This window comes from Lolium perenne, chromosome 4, assembly GCF_019359855.2.
Source record: "Lolium perenne isolate Kyuss_39 chromosome 4, Kyuss_2.0, whole genome shotgun sequence".
Lineage (NCBI taxonomy): Eukaryota > Viridiplantae > Streptophyta > Magnoliopsida > Poales > Poaceae > Lolium > Lolium perenne.
The window spans coordinates 262,484,057-262,505,314 of record NC_067247.2 but is presented as its reverse complement, the minus strand read 5'-3'; the positions used below and the strand labels follow the sequence as shown (position 1 = coordinate 262,505,314).

General features: G+C 44.5%; 1 protein-coding gene across 1 annotated transcript; it reads right to left on the bottom strand.

Annotated features, from left to right (window-relative positions):
* Window positions 1–1,665: 1,665 nt before the first annotated feature.
* On the bottom strand, window positions 1,666–6,477 carry LOC127323195 (uncharacterized). The gene is made up of 3 exons (XM_051351370.2): window positions 6,187–6,477; window positions 4,112–4,891; window positions 1,666–3,736 (listed from the first exon to the last, which is right to left on the bottom strand). Exons 1-3 carry the CDS (start codon window positions 6,196–6,198, stop codon window positions 2,150–2,152), a joined length of 2,379 nt encoding a protein of 792 aa, XP_051207330.1. The 5' UTR covers window positions 6,199–6,477; the 3' UTR covers window positions 1,666–2,149.
* Between the last annotated feature and the right edge of the window lie 14,781 nt (window positions 6,478–21,258).

The window sequence follows — 21,258 nt, the reverse complement described above, 5'->3', positions numbered from 1 at the left end:
ACGCCTGCGAGACACTCTCATAACGGATGATCAAATACGAGCAATTCAAGAGGAAATCGCGGGATTCTTTCTTACCGAGGTCATTGCCCCAGGTGGAGAGCACTATGCGAAGGTCATGCATAGATATTGAGCAACTTCGTAGAGGCTAATAGATTTAGTAAAGAGATCCGACTAGCTTTATATTGTAAATATGCATGCATTACGTGTACTGTTGACGATGTCTATATATTCACGACGATTTTTTGTGGTTTCTTGAATGATATATATGCATTGCTGAAACTCTGCCGCGGCAGAGAAACGCCTTGTTTCTCTGCCGCGGCAGAGAAACGCTGCTCCACCCTAAACCTGTGCCGCGGTAGAGAAATAGCAATTCTCTGCCGCGGCAGAGAACCTCCAGGCCCGATTCGTACCACGAACCGGGACCAAAGGTCCTCCACCGCGAGCGCCCTGACCGCACCACGTGGCGACGCCTTTAGGCCCGGTGCAACTTTGAACCGGGACTAAAGGGGGACCCTTTAGTCCCGCCTTGTTGATCCCGGTTTGGAAACCGAGACTGAAGGCCCGGACGAACCGGGCCTATAGCCTCGTTTTCCACTAGTGAAAGCAGCAGTATTTCACTCTCGTTCGAGAGGAAAGGTTCATACTATCTCCGCTACAAAAGTACATATCCCATCGGTGTTCGTCGGCGCTGCGTCCCTTATCCTCAACCTCAAGACTGGCAGCTGCGCCAATGTCGCCACCGACTCAGCCGATCTGACTCGTCGAGCAAACGTGCGCGGTGTGGTGGGGACGTTGGGTTTGAGAGGGAAGGACTTCTTTTATTTTTGACTTGGAGGGGGAAGGAAGGACTTGGCATATCTTTTTGCCTGTGGTGGTCGATTTTGTTGAAAGGTCAAATGGTCCAACTGGCAAGCTAGACATGGTTATTGCGTGTTCCTTAAAGCGATATATCGGTATATTGGATGGAGGAAAATATATGTGCGTCTAAAGGATATCAGCTCGGAGCCGCTTTATCTAACAGAATACGTCTGGGATGTACCCTACATGTACGAACACAATGCGGCCGGTGCGCCGAGCTTGACATAAACTCGATAAGATATATGCCTGGTACTTGCATGCATAATAGACGATCGTCTACACTTGTATTTGCTGTCAACGTCTCTCAGTTCTGCGTGGCTTTGACTTCTCTTGAGTGCACCTTTTTCCCCTTTGTGCATGGACATATATATACCTCATGATTTATTAAAGCAGCACTGAATTTCTCTCTCTCTCTCTCTCTCTCCCTCTCATTATACATAATACGCTAATCCATTTTGTTGACTCTCCCTCTATAAAATATACGGTACTCCGTTTTTCGTTGGCATTAGCATGACTAGTGCTCTCCTTGGTCAATTCCTTGGTAGCCATGTGACAAATCCAAATCTCGGTATGGTAAATCAATTAGTATGGAGCCACCACCGCTAGTTGGCTAGGCACATGTATTTTGACCAAATGTTCCAAGCATTTTACCTACTAAGCCTGTGGGATACAAGGCAGGCTTTTGCAGTAAAGTATACGCGTAAAACAATAGCCAAACGCCCAATCCTTCTTCGCATCCAACCTGAAAGCCACAGGTTACTTGAGGCTAGCTTGAGTTCTGTCTGTACCTTTATCTGCTGCCTTCACTTACAAGAAAGCTATCAAAGGTATCGATTAAACACATGAACCGGTCAACATTATGTTCATCTTTCTTCTCTATTACAATTTTGGTTTTGCACAACTTGACGGGCATGAAACCCCTTTAAACTAAGCACAAACAAGATAAAATTACAAACTCTTTCTCGCGCACCATGCATCCGAGTTTCCAGAAAGGAAGGGGAAACAAGGTGTCACCGAGCACCATGCATATGTAGAATAGTCATCACCGAATGCCTGCATTCGAACATGAAGCAATGTCGATGTCCTCTAGATGAAATGGATTGGAAGATTCCATGTGATGACCGATGTTGAGAACCTCCCATTGTGAAATCCATCACCGCATGAAACGTCAGAAAGATGCTATTTGATCACACTTTACAGATACCCGAGCCATGCAAGCCGATCTGCTCATCATTGCACTTCAGCCTCCAACTAAATGGTTCCTCTGTAACCATAGTGGAGATGTAGAAATTCAGTCCTTGTTCTTGCGAGCCCGCTGAGGAGGCCTTCTTGTCGTCAGACTTCCGGCTTCACCCTTGCGCTTTGTCCCTCCGAGGAGACCAAGAGCAACAGCTTCTAGAGCTCTTGCGGTGGGTGCCCGAGTTCTGGTTCCATGCCTTGGCTGGACAGTCAGATCATGTTTCCCCATGGCCTCCAAAACATCAGGAACTATCTCGCTGTTTGAAATGGAAGTAGCTACACCTTCATTTTTCTGCAGGCAGTTGTGATTGTCTAGCGAAGTCTCCATGCTAGCCTCGTCTACTGTATGAAACTTCCCCTCTGATGACTTGTCCTCATTTATATTGGCCACATTAAGTGATATGCCGTTGGTAGCAGACTTTGCAACATCTGCTATCTCCTCACATGGCTTCCCTTTCGTGGAGAAGTTTTCGAATGTTCTGGTTTGGAAATTACCACCAAGATCAACAACGGTTGGCTTTAATGAAGCGGATAGAGGCTTCAATTTGTTTCTCTCCAAATCATCAGCATTTCGGAAAGAAAAGCTGTGCCGGCTGGTATGGACATTGCTAGAGCTAGCAAATCTTCTGCTCTTTGGGGATAAATACACACGTCTCCCAGCTTTCGTTCCAAGTGCAGAGAAGCATGCCACATCTACTTCATCACCATTACTATTAGAAATGTCCGAGTGCTGATCATCAGAAGAATGGCCATCAACTGGAGAAACAGACCGTGGTGCAGTCTCCATGCTTTGCAACAAATTCACCAGGGAGGTTGTACCGTAAACTGATTCCATTTCGATGTTTTTCGCACGAGCTGACTCTCTTCCATGATATTCCTGGTCATCTGACATGTTATCACCACTATATTGCTCCTGAGAGGAACTGTCACTCGACATATTATCTGAATACTGTGCAGGTCCAGAACTAATATCTACATCAGCGGGTAAGCTTCTCAGCGCCCTCACTTTGAAGGGCCTTTCCCCTTGGACCAAGCTAGTATCAATTACTGTGAACACCAGAAGCTCCATATCATCATTCAAAGGACCATCTTGGCTTGTTGTCCAAGCATTTTTATGAGCTGATGCACCATTATCTGTACTATCAATCTCTAGCTCAAGAAGAGAGGGATCTGTTGCCACTTTTTTAAGGACGTCAGTGGTACAATCGAAATAGTGCGTGCCTTTAGTGAGCTTCTTTCTTGAGAATTTTTTGATACCAGGCACTATAAATACAAGGCAATTCTTAGCTGTGCGGACGTCTTTTGGCTGCTCTGAATGCCAGCCTCTTGCAAGCAAACGGGGCCAGACAGCTTCCCAAAAAAGATCATTTGATTTTGCCTTACTTCTCCTGAAATCCCCTGTTAAGAACTTGATTATGTCTTCTGTAGCAAGCGTGGAACAATCTACGCCTTTAGCCATGTTGGCAGAACCAGATAGACCTTTGCTTGCTTTGGATGTGTCCTTAACAAATCCGGTCAAATCATCCTTCCCTTTACCAACCGCAATGACCTCAACAAAAGTTTCTAGACCAATAGTGGATTTTAGAGTGAAGACACATTCCTCTAAAGATGTCAAGTCATCACTGAAGGACTTCAAAACCTGCAATATTCAAAGTAGTTCAGTTCTCAGCCATGATGTATAGAACAATGATACAATTATATCATTTAATTTTGGAAACACTTTGTGTGTGAAAAAAGGTTGGTGGTATGAGCATGATCAGGGAATCATGCTGAAAAACTAGTGAAGCATGAAACTGAAATTAGTCGTCCTCTTCTGATATTACGCTGAGCATTGTGCCCCAATCTGTAAGATCTCTAGTGACACCAATAGAATCTTATCAAATCATGAAGAGACTTACATTTTGCACTATTCCATATCCCAAAAAACAGTTCACAGCAGTAATTTAGCATGAGAGAGATAAGGTTAACAAAAGTGAGAGAGAAATTAAAATCAACATTCTATCAAAATGCATACCTCAACTAACGAATCATGAGATTCTTTGGATAATTTAGATTTCAAACGAGATATAAGCTCCTGCTGCCGGCGACCGGTAAAAATGCTTTTCCCAAGAATACATCTAGTACTTCTTGTCTTTCTACAGTGCGACCATCGTTTGTACGCATCTCTGTTGTAGAACCTTCCATAGTAGTACGAAAGCATGTCCGCCACAGTCTTACTCCCTACAAACTTGCTCAACAGGTTGAGATCTTTACCAAAAATGTGCAGTCCAAGAAGAAAACATTCTTCCTCTAGATCACTCCAAACAGAGGAAGATAAGCCAGGCAGTGAAGCAGTTTTTTCTTTTTCTCTCTGATGCACCATTGTCTGGTCAGTGAGGAGGCTGCGGCATTTTCTAGTGAAACATAGAACCGGCTTTTCACCAGAGACTGGATTGCTCGCAGATTCAGTTTGACCTACTGGCAGCACATCATGAGGATCCAGAAAAGGTGAATCGCATTCACTTGTAATATCTTCCTTCTTATTGACTTCACTTTGTGGATGGCTTCCCCGTATGACTGGTATAGCTGATGCAACATAACCAGGATCGTCATACACATGAAACTTGCGAGTGTAGAGTGAGCTGGCCATAAGATGACGGCGTTCATCGTCTGTGGCTAGATTGGGGATTTCTGCCTGATGTGCACTTCCTATAGATGGGGCTATTGGTCGGTCATCCAGGCTGACATCCGAATCATGAGAATCTTGTAAAGACAAATGGTCATCACCACTGTCTTCTACCTCAATTATCTCTATCTGTTAAGAAATGGAAGTAAAAAAAGGTCAGTTGTCAGCGAACATCAAAACCGATACAATAAGAATTATTCGTCATCAACACAAATAACTAAAAAAAAATTGTGCATTTAGGAGCATGAATTAAACGGGAGAGCATCAGTAGCATATGCCCTGTTGTGTATGAAGTGAACGCGTGAGAAGCTTCATCCTTTAGAGAGCTTGCATGCATCTCTTAATCTCTACATGCATGATATATGCAGCATCTGTAATGTACTATATGATACGGTAAAGTAAATGGCATTGCCAATTCATTACCTGCTACAGCAAGCAAATGGATTAGAGATAAGTACTGCAACTAGACGAACTGCATTATGTAAACTGAAGTAGCTTATGTTGCATGGAATGTCTCTCAGTAAAATTGATTTAAAAAAAAAGGAGCTTTGTAAAGTTCCAAGCTGCATCAAATGTTCTGCGGAAGGCTTGTCAATTTAGGTCTGACAATGGCGAGATTAGAAGAAGAAACAGCATCCAAACAAGGGCCATCAGAATCGATGTCAACCATCAGCCACCGATTCTACTCACACGTTATGATATCAACTGCAGACAGACAATGCAGGCAATGCTTATGGTGTTTAACTATTTCTGAGGAAGAGCTGCTGCTAAGCATAATTCACAAATTCGAATGAAAAAGATTTTTTTTGTTAGATAAGTGCAACTCTGTCGTGAAAGACAGATTGGATCTCTTCTCAGTATAAAAAATATATAATCAGTTGCTGGAATTAATCACTGCACCATAACTAGGAGATATATCATCAACCTGACGATGTAATAGTCAATCAAATTCACAATCACTGCACCCGGAAGCAACCGTACAAATCTGAGGAGCCCGAACACGCGAATCGTGCCCTGCAAATCTCAGGCAGGCAGGCAGGCAGGCACCACCCTGACCCACCCAATCTAACAGACCACGGCCGCGCCGCGCACCCCATGGAGTGCGACGACGGGCACGGAGCGAGTCGCAGAGAACCCGAGCGTGGAGGCCGCAGCAGCCGAGAACGCGCAAAGCAAACCCCGTGCGTGCCCTCGCGAGCCGAACACGTCGTCGTACCGTAGGGACGCGAACGCCGTCTCCGGAATCTGGATGGTGACGTGATCACGGAGGAAAACCAGCGCGGCGGAAAGCAGGAGCACGCGTGCCGTAGCGGAGGCTGGGGCCGCGACAGGCATGACCCGAAACGGCAGCCGCCACCCGGGCAAGCAAGGACGAATGTAAACATGGAAAGAAAAGAAAAACAGAGCGGAGCGAAGCGACAAACCTCGGGTTCCATGCAGCCGAGCCGCCTTCGCCTTCGCCGCCGCCGCTGGGACCTGCTGGACGAAGCTTCGGGGCCGCTGGTTCTCGGTGGAGAAGAGGGAGACGACGACCGCGCGGGAGGAAGAGAATCTGGGCGGCGCGGATTCAGAGGGCGGCGCGCGGGCGGGGTGGACGAGCAGCGGAGGAGGACGGCGGGCGGGGCGGCGGGGGGAGGAGGAGGACGGCGCGTGAGGCTTTTGGGAGGTGGTTTGTTGGCACGCAGTCGCGAGGAGGAGGAGGAGGCCAAGAGGGGGCGGGGGCGGAGGCGGAAGACGGGTAAGACAACGAAAAGAAAAGCAGAGAGAGAGGGAGGGCGTCGGTCTTTAAAGGACAACAAGAGCAAGAGGAGAGGGGGAGAGAGAATCGGTGGTGTGCTGAGAACGCTCGCTCTCACGACGACGTCGTGGGGCTTGCCTCGGCTGGCTGGCTGCCCGTCTGCGTGAACCAGTCGCCCTGGATGCAGCTTTCCATCCTGGCCGTCCGTTGGATCCACGGTGCATCCACACCGTCGGATCCAGGTAAGGCCAATTCTGGAAAGTATTTTGCTAGATTTCTCATGTGCAATAGTAAGGGTACCTGGTAAATGGGAATTGCATTGGCTGGCACAAATTTAACTCGGTTCAGTAATTATGATGATCTCACATATTATCTTTTAGATGGAGTTCTTGTTCCACCCTAAACGCTTTTCATCGGTACGTGCGCCCACTGTTTCGAGCGATCTATGGACTATACACCCTCGCTTATTAAATCGGAAGATACGCCCTGTGAGCCCATTAAATTTTGATATGAAAACGGTTGGTTCCAGATGCCTCGTCTTATTTATTCGGTGGAAAAACTTTTGTGGAAAATAATTATTTAGGATATCGACACGGTCGAGAAACGACAAAATGCGTTGATGAGGGCGATTTGTCGTATGTAATCCTGTGGTTGGTTGTTCTCCTTGGTGACCTGGAACCTCTCTGCCCTCAGAAATTTCTAGAGCATAGTTGCCTTGTTGTGGACGAAAGGTACAATTTTGTTGTTCTCCCAAGCGGTTTTCCTTTAGTTCTCGACGCTCTTACTTGCTGCACGTAAAATAGTCGTTTGAGAGGTGGTACATTACACTATTACACTAGTACCAAACGGCGACTTAGAGGCGGTTATCGTCTATAGGTCTCAGACGATTCTTGTATCCAAACGATTTTAGTTCCGGATCAAAGAACATCATGAAGCAGCACAATGTTGTGGAGGAACGACTCCACTGTAGTATTGCTACAACGTGGACATCACGACTTTTGAAGGAACCACTTCAGCGTGATGCGCTAGATATCACTCTAGGGGCGGGGGATGTTGTCAACACCCGGATTTTTAAGTCCAGATGCCTATTATGCCATACATCGCAATCCCAGAAAGATTGTTTTTGCGAGACATAATAAATTCATATCACAGCACATCATTCATTACAACACCATAGTAGTCTTACATAAAAAGGATCACATGATCCAGTCTCATTACAACACTTGATCTAAGGATCAATACATAACACTTAGCGGGAGTACGTAGTAGGGTCCATCTATTTCACAGGCAATGCTTGACGTTAGGAGATGATCCTAGTTGTCGTAGACGTCCTGCTGTCATCCTCCTGATACTGCTGTTCTTCTTCATAGTCTGGTCATTTGAATAGCCAGGGACACAGTCGTGAGTACTTTAAAGTACTCGCAAACTAATACTAATATAAGTACTAACAGTTTTAGGGAGAGGGTTCTAAGCTCTAAGTTCATTTGCAAAAAGCCAGATTTATTTCATAAACTTTTAGTAAACAAAGACTCTTCATTTGCCTAACTTAACTCAAGTGGGAACATTAGTGTCATTCTCACAACTCTGTTGTGATTCAAATCAAAGTCACCTTTCAAGTCACCATTCATTTTAGAAATCAACTGATAACGGAACAGTATGGCCATCCAACCGTCCATAACCGTGGACACGGCTATTCGAATAGGTTTACACTCTGCAGAGGTTGCACACTTGTGCCACAACATTTGATTACATCCGTCAGGGATAACCCTGAATAATCATAACTCAGTATGCGGATCATCAACCATTAACCTTTCACTCACACATCCTAGTATAGGCACCTCCCCCATGAGTTTGGCCTTCCAGTGATAACCAACTTGATAAGGGGTGGCCCGATCTTCTCAGTAAGCAACGGTGGTGATGATGATCACGGGGTGATGGCAGCGGAGATACACGACGATGGAGTGGAAGATAACTTGTATGACGCAACGAGATCTCTCGATTGGTCCCTGTCGCCAATGCAACAGCTCTCAACCCTGCAAGATATTTGCAACTCCACACACTTGCGCACGTAGCCGCCGACCACGAAGCGGTAAGTTGCAACCGTCTAATTCCCAATGGAACAGCAGATCACACAAGACTTTTTCAGGATCTACACAATATCAAGCAATATGGTGTAGGGATTCAATAGTTTTGCTAGAGCAAACAACTAAGAACTAGGGTTTATCTTAAACGTGGTCTAAAGCAGCTAGGGGGGCGTCCTGGGCACTTATATAGGCGTCCGGGACGAGTTCTGGTCGAAAAGATACAAAAATAACCGACCCAGAATAGATCTGGTCGAGACAGACTCGGACACGTCCGGTCTGGAATCCGGTCAACCGGGCCAGGGACCGGGGCGGCCGGTCCGGGGTCCGGTCAACCGAGCGGCAACCGGGTCGGCCGGTCTAGGGTCCGGTCAACCGGGCGGCAACCGGGCAGCAACCGGATAGTTGCGAGGTTTCCGGTTTTCTTCCGGTATGATAAACTTGCGTCCGGTTGGCGCCCGGTCGACCGGGCCAGTGACCGGGTTGGCCGGTCTGTCGGCCGGTCGGACCGGGGGCTGGACCGGCCTGGACGTCTTCTTCTCCTCTCGCGCATGCCTCCCGCTCCTCCCTCGCGCGACCATGAGATATCTTCATGTCCAGCTCCATGTCCAGCTTCACGTCCATCTTGACGTCCGTCTTCATGTCCAGCTGCTCCTCTCCTCCTCGTGCGATGCTCGTCTCTTCTTGATACCTGATGATACATAAGTAATAGGACTTAGGCAGTATAAAGTTCTCATCAATCAAAGTACCGTTTAGAAACAAGTTCACCTGTTGTTTAAGTAGCTTCGCACGAGCCCTTGTAATTGGTCCAATCCGAACTTCATTGGACTTGAGCTCCTCAGCAGGTTTATCTTCATTTATTAATGACAGAGGTAGTGGTGTAGTAGGGATGTCCTCATCATCTCCCCCCCCCCCTTCAAAAGGCGTCGACCCCGACGCTCCAAGGTCTTCTCCGTCATATGGTGTCAAATCAGCAACATTGAAAGAATTACTGACACCAAACTCATCAACTGGAAGATCTATCGAGTATGCATTATCATTGATCTTGGCAAGCACTTTGTAAGGACCAGCACCACGAGGCTTTAACTTCGACTTCCGCAGCTTCGGGAACCTATCCTTGCGAAAATGTACCCAGACCATATCACCAGGCTTGAACAACATCTCTTTGCGCTTCTTATTCATCCTTGCAGCATTGCTCTTGCCTTTCTTTTCTATCAACTCTTTAGTCTTCACATGTATTTTGCGCACAAAATCTGCCCTCTTGGATGCCTCCATATTAACTCTCTCATGTATGGGCAAAGGCAACAAGTCAAGTGGAGTAATGGGTTTAAAACCATACACCACCTCAAAAGGACATAGCTCCGTGGTAGAATGTACCGCCCTGTTGTAAGCAAACTCTACATGCGGCAAACACTCTTCCCACTCCTTCAGGTTCTTCTTGATCATGGATCTCAACAGTTGTGACAAGGTTCGATTCACCACCTCAGTTTGACCATCAGTTTGGGGATGACAAGTAGTACTGAACAGCAGCTTTGTCCCAAGCTTTTCCCAAAGTGTCTTCCAGAAGTAGCTCATGAACTTCACATCACGATCAGAAACAATAGTCTTCGGAACTCCATGCAGTCGAACAATCTCCCTGAAAAACAGGTTAGCAATATGCGACGCATCGTCGCTTTTGTGGCAGGCAATAAAGTGTGACATTTTAGAAAATCTGTCCACTACCACAAATATAGAATCATGGCCTCTTTTAGTACGCGGCAAACCCAACACAAAATCCATACTAATATCTTCCCAAGGTGTAGTAGGTGCCGGTAATGGAGTATACAAACCGTGAGGCTTCAGCTTGGACTTGGACTTGTTGCAAGTAATGCACCTCTTCACATACCTGTCCACATCCCTCCTCATCTTTGGCCAATAAAAGTGATCAGCGAGCATGAGTAGCGTCTTCTCACGCCCAAAGTGACCCATCAAACCTCCAGCATGTGATTCCTGCAATAAGAGCAAACGTACAGACGATTCTGGAACACATAGTTTGTTAGCTCGAAACAAGAACCCATCATGTATGTGATATTTTTCCCATGCTTTACCAAGAGCACATAAGCGATATGGTTCAGCAAAATCATGATCAGTAGCATACAAATCACATAACACCTCTAAACCAGGAATTTTAACATCAAGTTGAGTTAATAGCATATTCTTCCTAGATAGAGCATCAGCAACAATGTTATCTTTTCCCTTCTTATGCTTAATAATGTACGGAAAAGACTCAATGAACTCAACCCACTTAGCAAGACGCCTATGCAAAGTAGATTGAGCTTTCAGATATTTCAAAGCTTCATGATCAGAATGTATGATAAATTATTTTGGCCACAAATAATGTTGCCAAACCTCAAGAACTCTAATTAAAGCATACAATTCTTTATCATATATTGGATAGTTCAACTTAGCACCAGAAAGTTTCTCAGAAAAATATGCAATTGGACGACCCTCTTGCATCAACACACCACCAATTCCAATACCACTAGCATCACATTCAATCTCAAATTGTTTATTGAAATCAGGAAGTGCAAGCAACGGTGCAGAAGTTAACAATCGTTTTAGTTCATCAAAAGCATGATCTTGGGCAACGCCCCACTCAAATGCAACACCCTTTTTAGTCAATTCATTCAAAGGTGCAGCAATAGTAGAAAAATTGGGCACAAAACGGCGATAAAACCCAGCTAGACCATGAAAACTTCTAACTTGACTCACATTCATGGCAGTAGGCCAATTTTGAATAGCTTCAATTTTAGACACATCTACTTCTACTCCATGCTTAGAGACAACATAACCCAGAAATATGACCTTATCTTTGCAAAATGTGCACTTCTCAAGATTACCATAAAGTTTACTATCACGCAACACTTGCAAAACATGTCGAATATGTATAATATGATCAGATTCATTGCGGCTGTAGATTAATATGTCATCAAAATACACAACCACAAACTTGCCAATAAATTCACGCAAAACATGGTTCATCAGTCTCATGAAAGTGCTAGGTGCATTAGTCAAACCAAAAGGCATTACTAACCACTCATATAAACCAAATTTTGTTTTAAAGGCGGTTTTCCACTCATCCCCTTCTTTCATCCTAATTTGATGATAACCACTACGCAAATCAATTTTAGAGAACACAGCAGCACCACTCAATTCATCTAGCATATCCTCTAAACGGGGAATAGGGTGATGATATCGAATAGTGATATTGTTTATAGCTCTACAATCTACGCACATACGCCATGTACCATCTTTCTTAGGAACAAGAATAACAGGAACAGCACAAGGACTAAGGCTTATGCGGATATAACCTTTGTCGAGTAGCGCTTGTACTTGCTTCTGTATCTCCTTCGTCTCTTCGGGGTTCGTTCTATATGGTGCCCGATTGGGTAGCGAAGCTCCGGGAATCAAGTCGATTTGATGCTCAATACCTCGCAATGGTGGAAATCCTGCGGGTACCTCATCCGGAAACACGTCGCCAAATTCCTGCAAAACATTAGAAACACCAAGAGGAAGAGGGGTCATGTCGTTAGAAACCAAAACCGTACCCCTGTACAAGAGCACAAGAGGCATGGCTGTAGGATCCTCACTAAATTCTCTCATGTCTTCTTTGGTGGCTAATGAGACTAAGGAATTCACTCTCTCACTTTTCGTTATATCACTCACAACATTACAATTCTCTCGCCTATCTAAAGAAGCATCCTCCAAATTGACTTCAACTTTCCGACGAGACTCATTGACAATTTGCTGTGGTGTCATAGGCTGTAAGTTGATTTTCTTGCCCTTGAACTCCAAGTGATATGTATTGGCACGGCCATTGTGTTGCACAGAACGGTCATAGAGCCAAGGCCGACCCAATAGTAGGTGACACACCGTCATAGGAACGACATCAAAATCAATGCAATCCTTATACGGTCCAATAGCAAACTCAACACGCACCATGTGGTTTACCTTCATCTCACCATTGTCGCTTAACCACTGAATATAGTATGGATGCGGGTGCGGTAGATACTTCAACTTCAGCTTGGTACACAATTCCTTGCTTGCTAAATTGCGGCAACTCCCGCCATCAATAATGACCTTGCAAGCCTTGTCAGGACCAACTAAAGCCTTTGTTTGGAACAAATTGCAGCGCTGAGTAGATGCACTAGGCAACACATTAAGAGCACGCTGCGACACAACAATGGTGCGAGCATCAGACGGATATGCATCTTCACCATCAATGTCATAGTCATCATCTTCTGGAGCGTTAGGATCAACATCATCTCCAGTCTCATACTCATTGTCCTCATTGATAACCATGACTTTGCGGTTAGGACAATCTCTCTTGAAGTGACCCTTGCCACCACATGTATGACAAACCATATCACGGTTACGCGCAGTAGACACATTAGAGCCACTCGTACTTGCAGCAGATTCGGACTTCTTTGTGTTAGACACATTGGAGACCGACTTACTAGGCGGAGGGGCGGAGCGCGTCGAAGGCGCCGGCGCCATAGATGGGGCCGCGCGGGGTGTGAAACTCCCAGCTCCTGTAGCTCGACCTTTGATCTTTGCTTCGTCAGCCAACTGTGATTCAGCTTCTCTTGCATGATGTAACAATTGATTCATAGTGGTGTAGCTGTAGTGACGAACAATGCCTTTGATGTCATACCTCAAACCGTTGAGGAAACGCTGCATTGTCATCTCAAGAGACTCACGGACCCGGCCACGCTGCATAAGCATCTCCATCTCCATGTAGTATTCATCCACAGTCTTCACACCTTGTCGCAAAAGAGTCAGCTTATCATATATATTCCGCAAATAATTTGTAGGCACAAAGCGAGCAGTCATCGCCTCCTTCATGGCACGCCAAGTGCGTATAGGTTGCTCACGATCCTCTTCTCGGTTACGAACAAAAGCATCCCACCAACGCAAAGCATAGCCATCGAATTCAGAAGAAGCAAGCTTGATCTTCCGATCTTCAGTATAATGCGGATGTAAGCTCCACAACTTCTCAATCTTCAGCTCCCAAGTGAGGTATTCTTCAACATCAGCTCCTCCTTCAAACTTGGGTATAGAAAATTTGGGCTTACCCAAACCATCTTCTTCATCTTGTCCACGACCCTGGCGGGCAAGTGGAACCCAACCGCGAGTACGATTACCACGTGGCGCATCACGAGCATTGTGTGCGTCATCTTGAAGCTCAGGATCATCGTCATCTTCCTGTTGTTGTTGCGCGGTCAAATTCTCAACATCTAAGCGCAAATCAGCAAGATTGCGTTGTACATCCGTCATTTGATCTTGCATTGTAGTGACGGTCACATGAGTAGCATCCAGCTTTTGGGAGATCTCATCAATCTTCCCATTAAGCACATCGTCCTGAGCGCGGAATTCACGTCGCATCTCATTACGAAGAGCCTCATACTCCCTCCATGTGATGATATCTGCAGCACTCTTGTTTTCCTGGTTAACAATTTTATGATCACTAGCAGACATCGTTAGTAGATTAGTGCACTAAATCAAAAATATATGGTGGTACTCTCACAACTCACTCAAAACTGATAAGAAAATGAGATCTTACCGTTCCAAAGTAAATTAGTGTTGCTTACCACTTGTAGTAACAACTCGTGCACGGATGTAGCGAAGCGAATATCAAGGGTATAAGAACAAATCACACGGCAAAGCAGGGTATATGTGGGGCTGTAGGTAGGCTACCTATTTGCACCAATAACAAGCTCTAGCGCGGACCGTAGACAACCAATGATACTCACACAAGGCGATATGATGGGGCAAAGCAACTATATGTGGGAAAGGTTGCAATGCACAGGAGAGACGCTAGCAAAGCTCAACGAGACAGGCACAAGATTGCTCAACTACAGGTGCAGTAAAGAAAACTTAGGCCTTCACTTGATTCAACTAGCACGACACTTTTCTTTTTGGATTTTCTATTTGTATAACACACGCAGCGATGTAGCTCTTTTTGCTTCTTTTCAATTTTCTCTTTTTTTTTTGATTTTCTGACACAACTCCTTGATAACACGGCCAACAGAAATATGCAAAGCACCGATAACCTAACGAGCAGCCTGTCGAGCGGGAAAACTAGTCTCTTCTGGGGAAGTTCCTAGTCACTTTATATCGATAGGCTGTGTCTATGGTTGGGAACAAGCACACTGTACGCTATGTGGACTCGGAGTAACAAAACTGACACCACTAGATAAAGTAACACAAGATTGAAAGAGAAAACTCAAACCCTAAAATACTAGATGGAAAGACAAGATACACAAAAAAATAACTACGAAAAGCAACTAAAACTTGAAATTAGTGCAATCTAAGGCTATGGCAAACCCTAACCCTAAATTTTTTTTTTTTGGCTTTTTCTGGATAGGAAAACACTCACAACTCAACTATGGGGTGGATTGTGGATGGCTTACCGAGGAAACTGGAAATCTGATACCAAGATGATAAGGGGTGGCCCGATCTTCTCAGTAAGCAACGGTGGTGATGATGATCACGGGGTGATGGCAGCGGAGATACACGACGATGGAGTGGAAGATAACTTGTATGACGCAACGAGATCTCTCGATTGGTCCCTGTCGCCAATGCAACAGCTCTCAACCCTGCAAGATATTCGCAACTCCACACACTTGCGCACGTAGCCGCCGACCACGAAGCGGTAAGTTGCAACCGTCTAATTCCCAATGGAACAGCAGATCACATAAGACTTTTTCAGGATCTACACAATATCAAGCAATATGGTGTAGGGATTCAATAGTTTTGCTAGAGCAAACAACTAAGAACTAGGGTTTATCTTAAACGTGGTCTAAAGCAGCTAGGGGGGCGTCCTGGGCACTTATATAGGCGTCCGGGATGAGTTCTGGTCAAAAAGATACAAAAATAACCGACCCAGAATAGATCTGGTCGAGACAGACTCGGACACGTCCGGTCTGGAATCCGGTCAACCGGGCCAGGGACCGGGGCGGCCGGTCCGGGGTCCGGTCAACCGGGCGGCAACCGGGTCGGCCGGTCTAGGGTCCGGTCAACCGGGCGGCAACCGGGCAGCAACCGGATAGTTGCGAGGTTTCCGGTTTTCTTCCGGTACGATAAACTTGCGTCCGGTTGGCGCCCGATCGACCGGGCCAGTGACCGGGTTGGCCGGTCTGTCGGCCGGTCGGACCGGGGGCTGGACCGGCCTGGACGTCTTCTTCTCCTCTCGCGCATGCCTCCCGCTCCTCCCTCGCGCGACCATGAGATATCTTCATGTCCAGCTCCATGTCCAGCTTCACGTCCATCTTGACGTCCGTCTTCATGTCCAGCTACTCCTCTCCTCCTCGTGCGATGCTCGTCTCTTCTTGATACCTGATGATACATAAGTAATAGGACTTAGGCAGTATAAAGTTCTCATCAATCAAAGTACCGTTTAGAAACAAGTTCACCTGTTGTTTAAGTAGCTTCGCACGAGCCCTTGTAATTGGTCCAATCCGAACTTCATTGGACTTGAGCTCCTCAGCAGGTTTATCTTCATTTATTAATGACGGAGGTAGTGGTGTAGTAGGGATGTCCTCATCACAACTGTTATCATGGGAACTGCACAGGGCTTGGGTAGGGCATTCAACTCTTTTCACGCCATTTCACTTTCAACGGAGGCAGCCTTGGCATAACCTCCATGACGCTTGTTCTGAGGGAACCCATACTAAGACGCATAAATTTCCATCTAAAGCCTTACCCATAATCAGGTATTGTGGGGGTACTCAAGAATTGGAATGGTATCGCATCCGAACCCAATCATCAGTTTTTATCAAAATCACCATTTCATTCAAGTCACATTCACCTTCAAAATCTTTCAATAGAATGACTCATCATTCCAAGGTTTTCAAATTCCAAAGGTTCACATGCTCCCAACTACAGTAGTCACTTTTAGTTTAGCACTAGCAACTAGTTATGAGGGGTGCTAACTAGCTTGTAGCTCTCTAGGCTATCTTTGATATTCTTGCACTACCTCTTCTCTAGACTCCAGTTAAATATAAAAGTAAGACTTGGAAATTTAGGTAAAAGCTTTAAGAGATAAAACTGGGACTTGTAAAGTAAAACACAAAGTAGTATGGTATGAGTGCCTTGCTCAAGTTGAGCTTGCACTAGGGTAACTTGCAAGAGTATAGCTTGCCTTGATTGGTACAGTGATCAAAGCTTTCTTCTTCCTGGTAGTAGACCTCCTCCTCCTGGTATTCCTCGGTACTAGCGTCTATAAATGGATACGAAGTATACAATCACCAAACAAATCTTATGGGCTAGACTAAACACACAAATGGTTCACACAAGCTATGCTAGCATCACAACATTATTAACATGTTGGTTGTCTTTGTGTTCTCTTTAAGAACAAAATAATAATTTCCTCTCATTGAAAGTATTTATTAGGGTTTCCATTTAGTTCTTTGGAGAAATAATTTCCTCTCACTGACTCTTGTTAAGATTTAATCTCCTCAAATAATAAGGTATGAACACATGTTGACCAAGGTCAACACTTCATATTTATCATTTGGGAAAATGATTTAAATGAGGTATTACACCTCATGCAATTTAACACTACCTTAGTATTAATTTAATGTTTCTAAGTAATCCACCATGAGATGCTATAGACCAAAGTCATTACCTCATATTGAATTACTTGGGACCATGATTTAAATGAGAGGGAACCTCTCATACTATTTAAGAAATAACTTTGGATCATTTAAATGGACTAGAAATAGCCACATAGTCATTATTTTGCTCTAGCCCATGATCATGCAAACAACTATGTTATATTTTTACATATTCATGTAGAGTATGTGAAATGTGATTTATGAGAGTTGAAATCAACTCAAAATCACTTATGGTTGATTTTTAATAAATGTTTGAATTTGGAAAAGGCTCTGCCTTGTTATTTTTGCTACATTAATTCTACAATACATCTAGGGTTGAAACCAGTGTAGTTGTTTATAGGATTTCCTAATCTTTCCAACAATATCAAATTCACAAAATTTGGCTCAGTAGATCTTCCTATTATTAAATTTGAATTTGGTTCCAGTATTGAATTCAAACTGAAAAGATTAAATCCACTTTGAATTACTGGGCTCGCGTGGGAAAACTAGATGGGCTAGGGGGAGAAAAACAAACGGGCCAGCCCACTTCGCTTCCAGCACGAGCAGGCCGCCTGACAGCGGGGTCCACGTGTTAGTGACACATAGACACCGAAACGGTATGGATTAATGTGGTGCGCACGATTAGAACAAGATCTAACGGCTGGCATGCGTCGTCGTCGGCGACGAGCACAACTCACTGGCGCGGCGAGGGCAGGGGGTCGGAGGCTCACCGGAGCTCCGGCGATCATCGGCGAGGGTGCGCAGCAACGTTGTCGACGGCGGCGGAGCATCTGGTACTGGTGGCGTCGCCTGAGGTGGCTCCAATCGTCGGCGCCCTTGCTGCGGTACTGGCGGTGCTCCGGCGTGCAATTGGCGAGCTACGATGGACAATGTGGAGAGGGAGGTGGTCAAGGCGAGTCAGAGAGGAGAGGAGAGGCGAGTGGTGTGGTGATTTGAGGCGCGGAAGGCCTCTATTTATAGCGGCGTCGAGGGCTGCGGCTCGATGCCATAGGTCGTCCATGGCGTCGTCGCTACAGGGGCGGCATGGCTTGGGCGATGACGCGGGAGGGTTGGCGACATCATGGCAAGCACTGAGCGCTTGACGACAGTGAAAACGAGGCAGTGACGTGAGCTGGAGGTTGATGGGAGCTCTCAGTACCGTGGCGGAGACTTTTGATGGTGACGACGGCGAGCGTCCTCTCCGGCGTAGGTGAGCATGTCTAGCAGGTTGAGGGTGACGAGGTGGTGCTACGGGTGAGAGGAGAGGTCAAGGGGAGGACGAGGGTGACGAGGCGCGTCGACGCTCTGGCGTGTCCAGGGACGTCAGTGTGCATGCTCTGGCGCATCCTGGGCGTACTGGGCGCATCGTGGCTGGCTGCTGCTGGCGTCTACTCGAGCGAGGGCTGTGTCCAATGGGTCCAGGGGAGTGAGAGGGAGGTTGCTGACATGGTGGTGTATGGTAGAATTGACCAGAGAGGAGAGTGGCATGGTGGAGTGGCAAGGGTACACGGCATGGTCGAAATGGTGATGATCTCATGCTCCAAACCGTGTCTCTGGTGCTTGTCATGATGCAAGAGGTACAGGAGAGGACTAATGCTGGCCTAAGCTTGAGGGTTTAGGCAAAAATCTGCTGGATAAAAGCATGTGTGTAGTTGGCAGATTATTGCACATAAGGTGTTTGTGTTAATGGCCGCAAGACAAATCTTTTTGAATTTTGCAAAGATTTTTGGTGGAGTTGAATCTAATATTATTTGGCACACAATGGTGGTGGTGGTGTGCAAAATAAAGTTGATTTGTGAAAATCCAAAATGGGGACAATCTAGAATCTGTTTTGGTGTTGCTACTTTGCTTGATGATATTTTGAAATCTAGAAAGAATTTGCAGGGGTGGTCTTTACCAAAGTTGTTCATCTTGATGAGGTCTTGGATGAGGTACAAAGATTTGGGATAGTTTGGTTTAAGAAACTCTTAATCCAGGGGCTCAAAGTGGGTAACATGAGATAAATGGCAGTTTTGACCATTATCATATGTGAGTAGGTTTTGCATTTTATTTTGATTTGATTTGAGTTTATTTGATTCAAAAGTAGTTCTTAAATTTATAGTAACATTACCCAACCATTGGCACAAGTCAAATTGGCCTAGGTTTTGATTTGGTAAAATGGCTATAAGCACATATGTGAGGTGATTTGTATTTTTTTTCTAATTTTCTTCTTTTCTTCTTCTTTGCTTCTCTTTGTGATCTCAAATGATCAAGGTTAGGGTTTTAGCAACTTTGATAAGCACACAAACAATAATCATGGCAATGCCACATAATAATGCATGAACACTATGCATAGCACTATATTCAAATAAAAGTTTTTGTTAGTTCTAAATTTTGAATATTGGGAAACCTCTTTTCTTATTGATTTGAAATTTGGGATGTTACAGTTGTCAAGAGTTCAGTCCAAAAGTCTCAACACACAGGATCTAATCCAAGATCTAAAACAAGAACACAAAGTTCTCGTTATTAATAGGTAGTGGGTACATAGTCCATTTTCATAGGTAGAGGTTGGACCTCTATTTATAGATCACATGAACCGTCACTACTTAGCTATACTTACAACTAGAGTGCTCTAGAGAACACTACATAAGCTAGGGACAGAACTACTAATATTCTAGTTACAACGTATACTAGAATATTCTGAAAATCACTACAACACATGTAACTAGAGGACCATATTACCTAGAAAATAGTAGAAGTGTGTAGAAGCTAGTACTAGATATTAGTTCGGTTTACTTTACTTTATTTTGTCTTTTGTCCCTCGTCACATCATCCTCAGACGCGACGCAGTAATAACAACCGTCTCCAAACATCGGACGCCCTAAGGCGGTTTCTTTTCCAGGCCGGTTGCAATAATTTTGCACCCTCAGATGGATGTCGCTAGCAACCGTCTTAAATACGATGTCGTCGTGAGCCGACTATTATTCGAGACCAACTGCAATACTTTGTTGAACTAAGGCGTGTATTATTCTTGACTGCTTGGAACACTTCCTCAGTTTGAGACGTATATTATTCCAGATCTCCTCGATTTTTTTTAAATATTGTAAATAAATAAGCAGCAGTGTAATTTAAACGCAATCATAACAGTCATGATTCAGTAGCCATAAATTATACACAGATTAGCTGAAGTAGCCACGGTTAATATTATATTAGCCATGCATATACTTGGAGAAATCCATATACACATTAAACTAGAAGTGCATACATCAAATTTTATAGAAACTAGATGATGCCCCGCGCTTTGCTGCGGAAATTTTTAACCTTAAGCACATTACATTAAATAAATAGAATAGTTATTTGCACTATAGATAATTAGATATATATACAAACAAAACACAAAGAATTGATATTTGTATATTAGTGCAATTATAAATATAGCACAATGTTTCGAAAAAAAAACACAATGTAAATTCTGCGAGTAAGTTTTTTGCTAAATATAGTTCTACAATATAAGTAATTTGAGCATTTAGATAATTGAAGTATAGAAACGCACTGATAATGGGAATTTGGAAACACAGACAATATTAAAAGTCATGTCTATCACTCGACTCGGCAGAAGCTGGTATTTAAGCTCTTTCTTAAACAAAAGGTTACACACATATTACTATATCAGAGACTTCGTGTGCTATACGCACTTTTGATGAATATCAAGCTTCATATCTGCATTAAGAACAAAGATTGCCAACTCAACACGAATATGCTCCATTGTAGCAGCTAGCAACCCTTGACCGTGAGTGTTGGAGCTCCAATTTTAAATGAGTACCAATTCATTTGTCTAAGATCGCTAGAATGAAAAGAGTAGGAACATAAACATAATTACATAAACATAGATAAGCACCTAGAGCAAAACTACCCATGTAGTTTAAAAGCGATAAATAAGTTGAAACAACAAATCAATGATCGTGGAAGGTACATTTTTGATGCAGTTTCAGTTAAGTTTGGGTTTTTTTCCATCTGAACCCATCAGTCGTAGAAACAAATCTTTCTTTGGTCCTGCTAAAA